Here is a 16,871-nt window from a genome sequence, read left to right as displayed (position 1 = left end):
AAGACCAGAGCTGGATTCTTAAAATATTCATGTGAAATCACACTGGATCCAAACACAGCACACACATATCTGTTATTATCTGAGGGGAACAGGAAAGCAACATTAATGAGCCAACAGTCTTATTCTAGTCACCCAGACAGATTCACTGTCAGGTTTCAGGTCCTGAGTAGAGAGAGTCTGACTGGACGTTGTTACTGGGAGGTGGAGAGGAGAGGAGGAGTTTATGTAGCAGTCGCATACAAGAATATCAACAGAGCATTGGATGATTGTGGATTTGGACGAAATGACAAATCTTGGGCGTTAGATTGTAACAACAACAAATATACATTTTGGTCCAACAAAGTCCATACTTCTGTCTCAGGTCCTGAGTCCTCCAGAGTAGGAGTGTACCTGGATCACAGTGCAGGTATTCTGTCCTTCTACAGCATCTCTGAAACCATGACTCTCCTCCACAGAGTCCAGACCACATTCACTCAGCCGCTCTATGCTGGACTTTGGTTTTATGGTTGTGATGGAAACTCTGCTGAGTTTTGTAAACTGAAATAGACAGAAGTCATTTAAGGGTTAAATTCTGTCATTCTGAGTCATTTTTTATATATAAAAAAAGTACAACTTTTTAAAAAACACTTGACTCATTCACGGCTTTTGTTGATGATTTTTGATACATTTTCAATGTTTTTTTATTTAAAGCTTTTTGACGCTTGCTTGCTAACACACAAACACACACACACACACACACACACACACATGTATGCACACTCGTACGAACACACACCACACACACACGCACGCACGCACGCACACACGTAGGAACACACACACACACACACACCACACCACACACACACACACACACACACACCACACACACAGACTCTGCTGAGTTGTGTAAACTGAAATAGTCAGAAGTCATTTAAGGGTTAAATTCTGTGTTTTAACTCTTACTTTAGCTCAATTACCAATGATATATACCTTCATTTATGGTTCATATTTGCCATTTACCCCTGTGAGATCTCATTTATGATTATATGATCATTTTCGTTATTTTGTGAGAAAACAAGGAAATTCAATTATAAAAAAGGTGAAAAAATATAAACAAGATTTTTGATCACTATTGGTGCTTATTTCTTAGAACTTAATCAGAACAGGTGAAAGTGCTTGAAATGTAACAATTTTGTAACTTTTTGTGGGAATAGCAGGTGCAGAAACACAACATAGTTTCATAGCACCTACAATTAAATACACTCGGGTCCAGTAGACCTGAACACCTCATATGTAATAGTTATGTGTAGGGGGGTGTACCGAGCCAAGGCCAATGAGTTTGAGTTAGAAGAAATAATAAATAGCATAATTTGTCTTTTAGCAAACATTGAAAACGGGTCCCACAGACCCGAACAACACACGAGGGTTAAATGCAAACAAATTGAATGACATAGGGAATCTGATATTGAATGTGTTGGTGTCAACATTTCACTTTCAGCTGAAATGGCATTCACTTTAATCTGTCTATATCGAAAACCCTCAGCAAAGCTTGAGTTCTATGATCAGTTAAAAAACCTCCTTCATAGTTTGGATTTTAACAAAGAGGTCATATTGACGCGGGACTTTATTGTCAATTGGAGTGATAAGGGTGGAAGAAAAAAGCTTAAAAACATTACAGACTATTTTAATCTTACACAGTTAATTGAACAACCCACAAGAATAACTAATCGGTCAGAAACTAAAATAGATGTATTGTTCACAAATTAACCAGAAAGAATTACTAAGACCTTTAATCTAATGACAGGGCTGTCAGATCACAATATCATTCTCTTTGCCAGGAAGCTTAAAAAAACATCATTTTCAATCCTCAGTCACACCCATATGTAAATATGAATCAGTCTAAACTAGTCAACAGGAAAACCTTGGGGTAGCACTGAGAGAGATTAATCTATCTAATTAATCTAAATTGCAGCTTGTTAAATGTGAATATTTTCTGGTTCCTTCACTCCTCGAGGCTTTTTTCTGCATTTTGATGCTTTTTTAAAAACGCTTTTGATGCATTCAAGGCTTTTGTTGATGATTTTTGATACATTTTCAATGTTTTTTTATTTAAAGCTTTTTGACGCCCGCTTGCTAACACACACACACACACACACACACACGTGTACACACACACACACACGTGTATACACACACACACACACACACACACACATCAAGCCGGACACACACACACACACACACACACGTGTATACACACACACACACACACACACACACACACACGTGTATACACACACACACACACACACACACTCTGCTGAGTTGTTTAAACTGACATAGACAGAAGTCATTTAAGGGTTAAATTCTGTGTTTTAACTCAACTTATTTAGTCTCCATGTTTGTTGCTGAGAGCTGATTGTTGTGACGTTCTATTTTTTTTCCGTTTTTTTGTGTTTACATGTTTGTGTTGCTTTTATTCTGTTTTTTATGGCTTTTTCTTATTTTTTGGTTTTAGCAACATTTTTGTCACTTTCTTCGACATTTATTTGCTTTTCTAAACGTTTGTGTAAATTAGTTTGACGTATTTATTTGCTTGTATTGACGTTTTAGAAGTGATGAGATAATTTAGTTTGTTGATGAAAACCATTCGGGGAGCCCCAGAAGCTCTCAATGTGCTCAGTTGAGATCTGTTATTTTATCTTTGATTGTTGAAACAAGGACGATATGTTAAAAAAGATCTTTACCGAGATGATCTGTAGATATTAGCTGTTGTTTGTTATTCATGTATTTCTCCACGTTATGTATCTGCGGGACAGGAAGATGTCTGTTAAATAGCGGTGTCTTGTAATCCCATGTGGGACGGGCCAAATGTTTGGCGTGACACAGAAATCAAATCAAACTAAAATTGTATTTAAAAAAATATTTCGTGTCCCGCATGTCACGTTTCCTAAACTCAACCGTCGCTTTCTTCTTTTCCTAAACCCAACCCGTCTGCTGTATACGGCGCTGAAAATGCGTACAGACAACACGCCACTTGTCTTAAGAAAGTGGGCGTGTCTGTTTACGTGAAGTCATGATGTCATGTTGGTAGTTTCTCTTCCACTGCATGGCTCTGAAGAGAGAGAGCACCAGACCTCCTTTATCCTGCTTTGAACAGACTTTACTGATGGGATGTGTGAACAAACTGCAGCTTTACGTGATGAATAAACTAACATCAACAAAGTCTTTTCTTCCTGTCTTCATTCCAGGGTTTCATACAAAGCTGATGGAGAAAATGTGAACTGATATGAGAGTAGAACTGAGGAACTTTTCCTCTTTGGTAATGGCAGAGAAGATTTGGCAAAGTTTTCTTGGGTGCAACCCACATACTCAGCACTGCTGCTCATCCCACAAATACATGTTCCTTACATATGGGGCACCATTTGAAAGGGAACTAAACAGGCTTTCAACGCTATAAGACTTATTTACAAAAAGCATTGTAACCAGAGAGAAATAATCTACCAAACACAAATGTTCTTACTTTTTGTGCTAAGTTTAGATATTTACATGGAAACTATCATGTTTTTGCCAAATGATTTACAGATGTTTAGTCATTCTATTATCTGAAATGTCTTGAAATGTCGTGCAAATAGCTCCGGTAAATGGGACACAGACAGACAGACAGACAGACAGACAGACAGACACACACACACACAGACATACAGACACACACAGCAGAGGTAGTACACGGTTCTCTGTAAAAGGGGACTGTGTGAAACCATTTAGACGGACCACTTTTGGACAAAACATATTGTCAATAATAGGAGGTTAACTCTGGAATATCTTGTCCCTCCCAATAAGAGAGTGTCCTACATTCAACATCTTTAAAACTCACTTCAAACAGAGATGCATCACTTTTAACTATCACACATTTCATCACCCATACACTTTATACTGCACTCACTGTAACAGTGAAACGTGGATGAATAATGTCTTTGTCATCATTTATTTTTGTTTTGTTTGTTTGTTTGGTCAATGTATATGTCACCATTATGTGTACCTTTAAATTTTGTGTACCTTTAACAAGTTTCAATGTTTCTGTCTCCCTGCAGCATGGCTGCATTTACTCTTTAATTTAACATTCATCAATCCTACCTTGTAACTGTTACCTTCATGTAACTGGTATTATTGGCCAGAGATTTGTTGAAGGTTTGGCTGAATTTTGGAGAATTTTGAATGTGCTTTGCTGAATATATTAAAAGTTTAAATAAAAAAGCTGAATTGTGAGTTTGTGTCACTGAGTTGTTAAAAGTTAATACTGCTTAGAAGTGAAAAGAAAACAAAACAAGCAAATCAGAAAAAACGGAATTTGAAAAACAATAAAACAGATTTCATAGGGCCCTACTGACGTTAACGTGACAGCGTTGTTTGAGCTGTTTTTCTTTCCTAGGATTGTGTGAGCTAGGATTTAGTTTCACTCAGGTGCAGGGCTGGACTGGCCATCTGGCATACCGGGCATTTTCCCGGTGGGCCGACGCACTTTTGGGCCGATTCGCCGATATAAATAGGCCTTTTTTTTTAAAATTGTTTTATTTTTTTGGCCGCGCCGGCCCATAAGGAACGCACAGCGGCCCATTGGTTAATTTTCTTTATTGGCACTGGCCTGACCCAATCAAATCCAGGAACCCCCTTCCCACTCCGGTCCGCAAATTTACGAATCCCACTATGGCCACGCCCCCCTGCCCTGAGACACGAGCTGTGATAGTTATGCTGGAAGTTTAGCATCCACGTTAAAATGGACAAACGACCACCAAAGCGCAAGGGAGGTGCAGAGAAATTACGGGAGAGAAAGATTAAGAATCTACAGGCGGATTCCTCAAAATGTTTGGGGCTGTAGTAGCTGCTTCAACATCAGCATTACCTGAAGTAGAGGAAGGAGGAGAGGTGGCTGGCTATACAGAGAAGCAGAAACAACATCATGACAGGGAAGAAGCCGAGGAGGAGGAGAGTGACCATGACAGGGCCATGGGAGCGAGTGAGGAAAAGATGGAAGAGAGAGTAGATGATGACGTGGTAAGGAGTAGGCACATTAACAGGGACTCTCAGAAAGGGAGGGAGGCTGTGCGTGTGTGTGTGTGTGTGTGTGTGTGTGTGTGTGTGTGTGTGTGTGTGTGTGTGTGTGTGTGTGTGTGTGCCTCACGTCATAACGACAACAAGCAGTTAAAGTTAGTGGCTGTCAGGTAACCTAACTGCTTAAGCTTACATTGAAAATGCTAGCGGTTGGCCTGTTGGGTAGCTGACAGTCTGTGTGATCTATAAAATCAGTGTTGATACAAGCATCAGTGTTCCTTGAATTGCTTAATTAGCTTCTCTTGTATTGGTGCTCTTATCCAGGGCATATACATCTCAGTTTTATTGTAGCTTCTGGGAAGGGTTATGGTTATTGTATTTAGCAGACACTTTGTACAATAGTTAAAATTAACAGTAAACTGTTTTTAAAGTTGCTAAGCCAATATTCAGCAAATTAGTAATAATACCAATGATGGCAATACAATATCAAATATCAATAATAAAAAATAATAAAAATACCATAAATATACAAATCATGACTCTAAGAATGAATTAATTATTTAAGGGTAAGATCAACAGATAAGTCTTGAGACCCCTCTTGAAGGATCCAAAACGATCACATGAACGCAAAACACTAGGCAACTCATATCATAGAATGCACGAATATTTTAAGGACTGTCTGTAGGGAATGTGTCTGACCAATCACGGGGGGTGTGGACCACCTGGGCCAAAAATGCCAGGGCCAATTTGTTGTCCCAGTCCAGCCCTGCTCAGGTGTTTGAGAGAGATAAGAACCAGTTAAAGTTAAGGTCCCTTTATATTTTACTCTGATTCTGTCAAGGGCTGTGTTTGAATTAATGTCAACAATATAAACTTTTATTCAACTTAATGAAGAGATATTTCTATTATTTTAGACATGTATTTTACCTAAAGGTGTCCTATTATTCAAGTAATAGTATAAGTGCCTCTCTGTGTGTATGTGCTCGTTGCAAAAGAAGCCGTGTGCAGTCAATTGAGGAAGTGGTTCAAGGAACGTCCCTGATGCACAGAAAGTTAAGCTGAAGTCATGAAATTGGTTTACGCCTTCATGGCTTAAAGGTGCAGATAAGCAGGAACACAGGTAAGGTCACGAAAAGGGGAAGAGGAAGAAAGAGACAGGAGTGGTCTGTCTTAACCCTAGCTGGAGTGGAAACAGACATCGGCCTGACTGGGGGCATGGAGACCCCCATACACGCACACCCACATCCTGGCAGACGGAGCAGGAGGACGGCCCAGAGAGAATAAAGGATTTGGACTTTTGTGAAACATTGCTCATAACTTGGTGGACACGAGGAGTCACAGTTACGGCCCACATGTATAGGCCTGCAGGTGTATTTGTATATTTTAAAATGCTGTTACTAAAGAAGTGTTAACTGTATTCTCGTCTGAGTAATTTATTAAAGCCTACTAGTTAAGTGATCATCGAACGAATACGCTTTAGAGGGATAGTTTAGAGTGTAAGACAATTGGAATCAGAATCTGGGGTCTGAGGTTTTCAGATCTTAATTTATCCTTCTTCATTAATTACAGGACAACTCAGTCATTTAGTAAACTGGGGAGCCGTCTCCAAACCCTCTGATTCTAAGAAGAGTTTACCTCCTAAAAGATGAAGTCAGCAGAGTTTTTAAATGAGAAATGAGCTCTGTTGTAAACAAGTGTTGCTGCGTTCCTTATTGCATACTTTTTCTCTTTTACTTTCAGTACAAACTGCACCTGCTCTTACAAAGTACGTACTGTTGCCTGCAGTACAGTCTGCAGACAGTCGGGACATTAAACTCTGTGATAACATCCCAGCTTGAACTTTGAGCCTCTTGCTCAGATATGCTGCACAGAGGATTGTGGGTCAGAAAAGCACGCTGGCTTGCACACTGCAAAATGCAACCGGGTGCATCAGGACACATTTTAGGCATTCTGCATTTGACATTTTATGTACTGGGATATACGTATAAGTATTAGGATATACTATATCTTTCCCTGTCATACTAATGGTAGTATGGGCATTGCAAGACACCCAGTATCTCTCTCAAAGCGCTCCTCTTCCAGGAATGAAGCAGAACTTGATAACCCATCCCTCCTGTTCTTGCTCTCAAACACAGCCAGCTCCACTCTGTGCACATATTTCCTTGTTCCCTCCCCTTCAGAGCTACAGGTTGCAGATGGGTGTAACCAACATGCTGGGGGAAGTACAACAGCGTATCACATGCTGTTGTTACATCAGAGCTCAGACTAGACTCAGACAGTCAGACAGTCGTCACTGAGCGAGAGGTGAAATGGAGCAGAAAGGAGTTCAGCTGGACCGGGAAACCTTCTCTTGTTCCATTTGTCTGGATCTACTGAAGGATCCGGTGACTATTAACTGTGGACACAGCTACTGCATGAACTGTATTAAAGGCTTCTGGGATGAAGGGGATGAGAAGGAAATGTACAGCTGCCCTCAGTGCAGGCAGAGCTTCACACCGAGGCCTGTACTGGTGAAAAGCACCATGTTAGCAGCTTTAGTGGAGGAGCTGAAGAAGACTGGACTCCAAGCTGCTCCTGCTGATCACTGCTATGCTGGAGCTGAAGATGTGGCCTGTGATTTCTGCACCGGGAGAAAACTCAAAGCCATCAAGTCCTGTCTGCAATGTCTGATCTCTTATTGTGAGAAACACCTTCAGCCTCATGTTGAATCCCCTGCTTTCGAGAAACACAAGCTGGTGGAGCCGTCCAAGAAGCTCCAGGAGAACGTCTGCTCTCGTCATGATGAGGTAATGAAGCTTTTCTGCCGTACTGATCAGCAGCTTATCTGTTCTCTCTGCTCTGTGGATGAACATAAAGGCCACGACACAGTCTCAGCTGCAGCAGAGAGAGCTGAGAGGCAGAGAGAGCTCGAGGGGAGTCGACAGACCATCCAGCAGAGAATCCAGGACAGAGAGAAAGATGTGAAGCTGCTTCAACAGCAGGCGGAGGCCATCGATCGCTCTGCCGATAAAGCAGTGGAGGACAGCGAGAAGATCTTCACCGAGCTGATCCGTCTCTTGGAGAAAAGAAGCTCTGATGTGAAGCAGCAGGTCAGATCTCAGCAGAAAAGAGAAGCGAGTCGAGTCAAAGAGCTTCAGGAGGAGCTGGAGCAGGAGATCACTGAGCTGAAGAGGAAAGACGTTGAGCTGAAGAAGCTCTCACACACAGAGGATCACAACCAGTTTCTACACAACTACCCTTCACTGTCACCACTCAGCCAATCCAGCATCCATATCCGTCCTCTGAGCTGCTTTGAGGACGTGACGGCGGCCGTGACAGAAGTCAGAGATAAACTACAGGACGTCCTGAGAGAGGAGTGGACAACCGTCTCACTGACAGGGACTGAAGTGGACGTTTTACTGCCACAACCAGAGCCCAAGACCAGAGCTGGATTCTTAAAATATTCACGTGAAATCACACTGGATCCAAACACAGCACACACATGGCTGTTATTATCTGAGGGGAACAGGAAAGCAACATTCATGAGACAACAACAGTCTTATTCTAGTCACCCAGACAGATTCACTGACTGGTTTCAGGTCCTGAGTAGAGAGAGTCTGACTGGACGTTGTTACTGGGAGGTGGAGAGGAGAGGATTAGTTTCTGTAGCAGTCACATACAAGAATATCAGCAGAGCAGGGAGGTCGGTTGAATGTGGATTTGGACGAAATGACAAATCTTGGGCATTAGATTGTGACAACAACAAATATACATTTTGGTCCAACAAAGTCCAAACTCCCGTCTCAGGTCCTGAGTCCTCCAGAGTAGGAGTGTACCTGGATCACAGTGCAGGTATTCTGTCCTTCTACAGCGTCTCTGAAACCATGACTCTCCTCCACAGAGTCCAGACCACATTCACTCAGCCGCTCTATGCTGGACTTTATGTTTATGGTTATGGAAACTCTGCTGAGTTGCGTAAACTGAAATAGACAGAAGTCATTTAAGAGTCAAATTCTGTTTTAACTCTTCTACTTATTTAGTCTCCATTTTTGTTGCTGAGAACTGATTGTTGCGACATTCTATTTCACGACATTCATTTGCTTTTCTAAACATTTTTGTAAATTAGTTTGACATCTTTATTTGCTTGTATTGGCATTTCAGAAGTGATGAGATGATTTAGTTTGTTGATGAAAACCATTCGGGGAGCCCCAGAAGCTCTCAATGTGCTCAGTTGAGATCTGTTATTTTATCTTTGATTGTTGAAACAAGGACGATATGTTAAAAAAAGATCTTTACCGAGATGATCTGTAGATATAGCTGTTGTTTGTTATTCATGTATTTCTTCACGTTATGTATCTGCGGGACAGGAAGATGTCTGTTAAATAGCAGTGTCTTAATAGTGTATATAAGGGTGTTTAAGTTGTATGTTAAAATAGTCAAGTTGAAGAAAATCTTTCAAGGTGGCAGAAACGCTTCAGGACATCGTATTTCTGTATATATCTGATATGTTTGGCATTTTATCTCATATATTTGGTTTCCCCTATCGAGAAATAAATACTTTTAAATCCAACAACATTGTTCTTGTGACTTGACAATACCTCTGAAGTGACTTGTAAGACCTCCTGCAGATACTAGGCAATAGCATGCGCAAAGTTTTTCCAAATGTGCAATCAGGCTTGAACTGTGTGGGACCCTCGTTGCAAAGCTAAAGAGTTGATTGGTGGGCATTTAAATATTCAAACGCGAACAACTGGAAAACTTGCTTGTAAATTCTAATATTGATTTTTTTGGACTGACAGACTTGGTTAACTCGTTCCTCCTTCCCACTTATTGCCATGACAAGATATGTTTTTAAGAAAGACAGAGACCATGGGAGGGGACGGGGGAGTTCTACTATATGTGAAAAGTACTATTAACCCTTGTAAGGTGTTCATATTTTTGTTCCGTAGCCAATGTTCCCGGGTCTGGTGGACCCACCATATTAAATAACAATATTAATTAAAGCTGCAAGCAGCGATGGACGGGCCCTCGCTCCTCTGCGCGCGTCGGGGTCACCGGCGGTCGGCGCTGCTTGCGACCGTGCATTTGCGCGGCACTCAGACACCGCAAATCGTCACCAATGAAAAGGGAACTCCCTGCTGCGTTCAATGATACCTCACACAAGACTCTACCTTAGATGGGTCAGCATTTATGAAAGGGGGCGTGGCTTGAACATAGGGGGCGGGCCAAACCATCACCAATGAAGAAGCAACTCTCTGCTGAGTTCAATGACACCTCACACAAGACCCTACCTTAAATCATTCAAATGTTATGAAAGGGGGCGTGGCTTAAGCATAGGGGGCTGGCCAAACCATCACCAATGAAGAAGCAACTCTCTGCTGAGTTCAATGACACCTCACACAAGACTCTTCCTTAAATGGGTCACCAGTTATAAAAAGGGGCGTGGCTAAGTTATAGGGGCCAGGTCAACCCATCACTAATTAAAAAGGAAGTCTCTGCTGAATTCAATGATACCTCACACAAGACTCTACCTTAGATGGATCAGCATTCATGAAAGGGGGCGTGGCTCAAGCATAGGGGGCGGGCCAAATCATCACCAATGAATAAGCAACTCTCTGCTGAGTTCAATGACACCTCACACAAGAATCTTCCTTAAATGGGTCACCAGTTATAAAAAGGGGCGTGGCTAAATTATAGGGGCCGGGTCAACCCATCACCATTTAAAAAGGAAGTCTCTGCTGAGTTCAATAATACCTCACACAAAGTTGTACCTTAATCGGTTCAAATGTTATGAAAGGGGGCGTGGCTTAAGCATAGGGGGCGGGCCAAACCATCACCAATGAAGGAGCAACTCTCTGCTGAGTTCAATGATACCTCACACAAGACCCTACCTTAAACGGTTCAAATGTTATGAAAGGGGGCGTGGCTTAAGCATAGGGGGCGGGCCAAACGATCACCAATGAAGAAGGAACTCTCTGCTGAGTTCATTGATACCTCACACAATGGTCAACCTTAAATCGTTCAAATGTTATGATAGGGGGTGTGGCTTAAGCATAGGGGGCGGGCCACCATCACCAATGAAGAAGCAACTCTCTGCTGAGTTCAATGACACCTCACACAAGACTCTACGCCATACAGTTTATTAGCTGTGAAAGAGGGCGTGGCTTAAGCATAGGGGGCGGGCCAAACGATCACCAATGAAGAAGGAACTCTCTGCTGAGTTCAATGAGACCTCACACAAGACTACCTTAGATGGATCAGCATTCATGAAAGGGGGCGTGGCTTAAGCATAGGGGGCGGGCCAAACCATCACCAATGAAGAAGCAACTCTCTGCTGAGTTCAATGACACCTCACACAAGACTCTACCTTAAACGGTACAAATGTTATAAAAGGGGGCGTGGCCTGAGTAAGTGGGCGTGGTTATATTATAGGGGCCGGCTCATTATCACATGTAGACCACACATTCTAAGTTTCATGTAAATCGGATGATGTTTGTCATATAAGGCGCATTTCCTGTTGCCAGCGGGGGGCGCTATGACCAAAAGTCAAATATGGCCTGTAGGTGTCCTCAGGCCTGGACCCTTGTCAATCGTGAGAATTTTCGTGCAGATACGACAACGTACACTCAAGTTACAACAATTTATTTGTTCATCGCTCAACACTCAAAATGGCCGCCACGCCACGCCCACACCGTCAGACGAAAAGTTTTTCTTTTAATAACTTTTCATCTTTAAGGTGTTGGGATGATAGAGACCAAGTTTGAAGTACATCGGATGAAATCTCTAGGAGGAGTTCGTTAAAGTATAGCACCTTGACTTTTAGGCCTACTTCCTGTTGCCACTAGGGGGCGCTATGACTTTAAGTAAATATCGGCCTTTATTTGTCCTCAGGGTTGGACTCTTATGAATCCTGAAAAGTTTCGAGCCAATCGGACAATGTACACTCGAGTTACACCCACTTCCTGTTTTGGTGGCGAAACGCACAAAATGGCCGCCCCGCCACGGCCACGCCCTATGACGAAAAGTTTTTCTTTTAACAACTTTTCATCTTTAATGTCTTAAGATGGTACAGACCGAATTTGAAGTTGATCGGATGAAATCTCTAGGAGGAGTTCGTTAAAGTACGACATGTGGAAATGGCCAAAATCGCACTAATTTCGAACTTTGAAATCAAAACGGTGGACTTCCTGTTGGGCTTAGGGTATGGCTTCAATGACGTTTTTTGTACATCTTGACATGATACATATGTGTACCAAGTTTCGTGAGTCTACGTTAAACGCACTGCAGGGGCTCATTTTTTTTAACATTGTAGGGGGCGCTAGCGAGCCATTTTTGCGCGCCTATTCCCGAAACCCTTAAAATACGTAAAATTTCACTAGACTTGATGCGACTGCCAAATTTGGTGAGTTTTTGAATATGTTAAGCCCCTCAAAAAGCCAATTCATTTGCCGGGAAAATAATTCCTTCAGTTTCAATAGGGCCTTCGCCGCTGTCGGCGCTCGGGCCCTAAAAAGGTGAAAAAATATAAACAAGATTTTTGATCATTATTGGTGCTTATTTCTTAGAACTTAATCAGAACAGGTGAAAGTGCTTGAAATGTAACAATTTTGTAACTTTTTGTGGGAATAGCAGGTGCAGAAACACAACATAGTTTCATAGCACCTACAATTAAATACACTCGGGTCCAGTAGACCTGAACACCTCATATGTAATAGTTATGTGTAGGGGGGTGTACCGAGCCAAGGCCAATGAGTTTGAGTTAGAAGAAATAATAAATAGCATAATTTGTCTTTTAGCAAATATTGAAAACGGGTCCCATAGACCCGAACAACACACGAGGGTTAAATGCAAACCAATTGAATGACATAGGGAATCTGATATTGAATGTGTTGGTGTCAACATTTCACTTTCAGCTGAAATGGCATTCACTTTAATCTGTCTATATCGAAAACCCTCAGCAAAGCTTGAGTTCTATGATCAGTTAAAAACCTCCTTCATAGTTTGGATTTTAACAAAGAGGTCATATTGACGCGGGACTTTAATGTCAATTGGAGTGATAAGGGTGGAAGAAAAAAGCTTAAAAACATTACAGACTATTTTAATCTTACACAGTTAATTGAACAACCCACAAGAATAACTAATCGGTCAGAAACTAAAATAGATGTATTGTTCACAAATAAACCAGAAAGAATTACTAAGACCTTTAATCTAATGACAGGGCTGTCAGATCACAATATCATTCTCTTTGCCAGGAAGCTTAAAAAAACATCGTTTTCATTCCTCAGTCACACCCATATGTAAATATGAATCAGTCTAAACTAGTCAACAGGAAAACCTTGGGGTAGCACTGAGAGAGATTGAATGGGATGGGGTCCTCTCCACAGGAGACCTGGAGAGTGACTGTGACCAATTCACCTCAACAATTAAGAAAGTTACGGGGCCCTACCTCAGAAAGCAGAGCCAAAAGAAAAGCAGGGACACGTTGCCCTGGCTTAATGAAGAGTGTAGGAAACTTATGAAGGAAAGAGATCAATTATTGAAACAATCTTTAAAACCAGGTCTTTCAACAGACTGACAAAAATTTACCTCATTAAGAAAAAGTCTTAAAAAGGCTAAGACAAGCTAAAGCTAAGTTCTTCATTGATACTATTGAAGAGGCAAGAGGAAATGGGAAGAAGATATGGCAAACCATCAACAAGCTGATCAGTAGAAAACAGAATCATAACAATAAAAAAGTAGAGAAAGAGACATCATGGCTTTCAAACGAGCAAAGTAGCAGTTGGTCAAGGCCACACCCCCACCCTCCACCTTGCCCCCCCCCCTCTCTCCTCCTCAATAGCATTTAAAGCTACAGACACAGAAATTGCACGTCCTAAGGAAAGTTCATTGTGGGACTGGCTCTAGTGGCTGTAATTCTGCACCAAGGCTGAATTTCGGGAAAGAGACTTCAGATACAGTATTAGGGGACCACTAAGGCCTATATAAAGAGACTTCAGATACAGTATTAGGGGACCACTAAGGCCTATATAAAAGAGACTACAGATACAGTATTAGGGGACCACTAAGGTCTATATAAAAGAGACTTCAGAGACAGTATTAGGGGACCACTAAGGTCTATATAAAGAGACTTCAGATACAGTATTAGGGGACCACTAAGGTCTATATAAAAGAGACTTCAGAGACAGTATTAGGGGACCACTAAGGTCTATATAAAAGCATCCAAAGAGCACCATGTCATGGGACCTTTAAAAAGGCACAAAGATACCCTTATACAGCCTATTACATATTTGATTAATCAGTCCTTAAGACAATCCATTGTGCCATCAGCATGGAAGTTGGCCCTGGTCACAACCATTTTCAAATCAGGTGAAAGATCAGATATGGCAAATTATCGGCCAATCAGTATTTTGCCTGTTGTTTTGTTGTTTCTAAAGTAGCCGAAAAATGGGTGGCTAAATTACTGATTCAACATCTCAATTAAAGCAATAATTCACTCCACCCTATGCAATTTGGGTTCAGGACCCATCACTCAACAGAAACAGCCAACTGTTTGTTTTTGGAAAAGGTTAAAGGATACCTAGAGCAACAGTTCAATAATAATACTAAAATTGATTACGGCATATCTATCATTCATTTTAACAGCAGAAGTCTGTATTCAAACTTCCAGAATATAAAGGAATATTTAGGACAGCTCAAGAAGCCCTTTAATATTGTAGCCATATCAGAAACATGGATTAATGCAGATAGTGGCATGGATTTTGAGTTATAGGGATATGATTTGTGTGAATAGAGTAAACAGTTGTGGAGGGGGGGGGGTGGCGCTTTTTGTTGATAAAGGGATAATTTGCAAGGTTGTCGTAAACATGACATTAGTCATTGATGATATAATGGAGTGTATTTCAAATGAATTATGTATGGAAAAAAGGAAGAATGTCATAGTAAGTTGTGTATATAGGAAACTAGGATCCAATGTTAAAATATTCACAGAAATAATGGAAAAAAATGTTTAATAAAGTAAAGCATGAAGTCAACTATATATGTGGGGATTTCAACATTGACCTACTAAATCCCAACAAACACAAATCGACGGAAGAGTTTATTGAAACACTGTATAGTTTGAGTCTTTTTCCAACAATCACAAAACCTACCAGAATAACATGCAATGGTGCCACTCTGATAGATAATATTTTTACAAACCATATGGAAATAAACTGTTTAAGTGGAATATTAATTAATGACATAAGTGACCTCCTACCAATCTTTGTGACTCATGACTAATTTTAGTGGGAAAAAGGAGTGCAATGAGACTATATTCAGGAGATTAAGGACTGAAGAAACTATTTCTGCATTTAGAAATGAGTTAATAAAGTATAATTGGAAGGAAGTAAAGAAGGAAGCTGACCTTAACAATGCATATGAACTATTCTTAGACATATTTACAACTTTATATAATAACAATTGTCTGATAAAACAATAATAAAAGGAAATATTCAGAAACACCCTGGATGTCCAAAAGAATTCAAAATGCCTGTAAAAAAAAAAAATACCCTTCATAGGAATTTCATAAAATATAGAACAAAAGAATCTGAGTTAAAATACAAGAAATATATAAACAAATTAACTACCATAATGAGGGTATGTAAGAAGGATTATTATAATAAATTACTAGAATATATCAAATATAATGTTAAAGGAACATGGAATAGAATGAACACCATTATTACAAAAGGAATTAATAAATTTAATTCGGAAAACTTCAATGATAATGAGAAGACGTGGTCAAACATGAATGAAGTGGTTGACAGATTCGACAATTACTTTGTTAATGTGGGTCCTCGTCTGGCCAAAGACATAAATTACACAGAGGACAAATTACTCTGTGATGGACCATGTGGAAAATAACCCATATTCATTGTTTTTGGGAACTGTAGAAGGCAGGGAAATTAAAGAGATTGTAAATAAATGTAATAATAAAACTTCCAAAGATTGTGATGACATTGATGTCTCTAGTAAAAAAAAAAGTAATAGACGGGATAGTTGACCCACTGTCATATACTGTATATATAATCTATCAATTAAAACAGGAGTATTTCCTGATAAGATGAAAGTAGCTAAAGTCGTCCCATTGTACAAATCTGTTGACTCACATATTTTCAATAAATATAGACCAATATCTCTGCTTTCTCAATTCTCAAAAATACTTGAAAAACTATTTGTCAAAAGGCTAGATCATTTTAATGACAGAAACAATTTACTAATGGACAGTCAGTATGGATTCAGATCAGGTAGATCAACGTCTATAGCACTTTTTAAGTTACTTGAAAGATTAACAAATTGTATTGAAAATATAAACTTTGCACTGGGGATTTTCATAGATCTGAAAAAAGCTTTTGATACTGTTGATCACGAAATCCTGTTAAAAAAAATTAGAAAGGTATGGCATAAGAGTTGTGGCCTTTAACTGGATAAAAAACTATATTGAAAACAGGAGTCAGTTTGTTTAAATGGGTAATCACCGGTCAGTGAGTCTTAATATTTCCTGTGGCGTTCCACTAGGGTCAGTTTTAGGCCCGAAATTGTTTATCCTTTACTTAAATGACATTTGTAAATTATGAAATGTACTAAAATTTACTGTTTTTGCAGATGACACAAATATTTTTGGTTGTGGGGATAACTTGCAGCAGACGCTGGAAATGGTCACTAATGAAATGAATACATTAAAATTCTGGTTTGATTCAAATAAGTTATCTTTATACTTGAACAAAACTAAATTCATGATATTCAGAAATCGCACTATAAATACAGATGTTAAAATAGTAATTGATAATAAAACAATTGAAAGAGTCTATGAAAATAAA

General features: G+C 40.1%; 3 protein-coding genes across 5 annotated transcripts in view; 2 read left to right on the top strand and 1 right to left on the bottom strand.

Annotated features, from left to right (window-relative positions):
- The window catches only part of LOC116064675 (tripartite motif-containing protein 16-like), a 28,006-nt gene extending 25,131 nt beyond the window's left edge, over positions 1–2,875 (top strand). The window contains exon 4 of one of the 3 annotated variants that reach the window (XM_035992958.1): positions 2,615–2,875. Coding sequence is in view for 2 of the 3 variants with exons in the window: in XM_035992957.1 (XP_035848850.1) it covers positions 275–546 (272 nt within the window). In the remaining variant the exon portion in view is untranslated. Of the gene's footprint in view, positions 1–274; positions 597–2,614 lie in introns of those variants that run through there. The other 2 variants (XM_035992956.1, XM_035992957.1) reach the window with 2 other exon arrangements.
- Positions 1–16,871, bottom strand: part of LOC116064683 (cortexin-3-like) — a 103,857-nt gene that overhangs the window by 51,413 nt on the left and 35,573 nt on the right. The window lies entirely within an intron of this gene.
- On the top strand, positions 7,051–9,523 carry LOC116064676 (tripartite motif-containing protein 16-like). The gene has a single exon (XM_031319857.2). It carries the CDS (start codon positions 7,344–7,346, stop codon positions 9,000–9,002), a length of 1,659 nt encoding a protein of 552 aa, XP_031175717.1. The 5' UTR covers positions 7,051–7,343; the 3' UTR covers positions 9,003–9,523.

The sequence above is a fragment of the Sander lucioperca genome, chromosome 16 (genome assembly GCF_008315115.2).
Source record: "Sander lucioperca isolate FBNREF2018 chromosome 16, SLUC_FBN_1.2, whole genome shotgun sequence".
Lineage (NCBI taxonomy): Eukaryota > Metazoa > Chordata > Actinopteri > Perciformes > Percidae > Sander > Sander lucioperca.
The sequence above is the reverse complement of the archived record's forward strand: the minus strand, read 5'-3'. Positions and strand labels throughout refer to the sequence as shown.

What these genes read in the sequence shown, in the direction of transcription:
- LOC116064676 (XM_031319857.2), top strand. Translation starts at nt 7,344, where the DNA reads ATGGAGCAGAAAGGAGTTCAGCTGGACCGGGAAACCTTCTCTTGTTCC.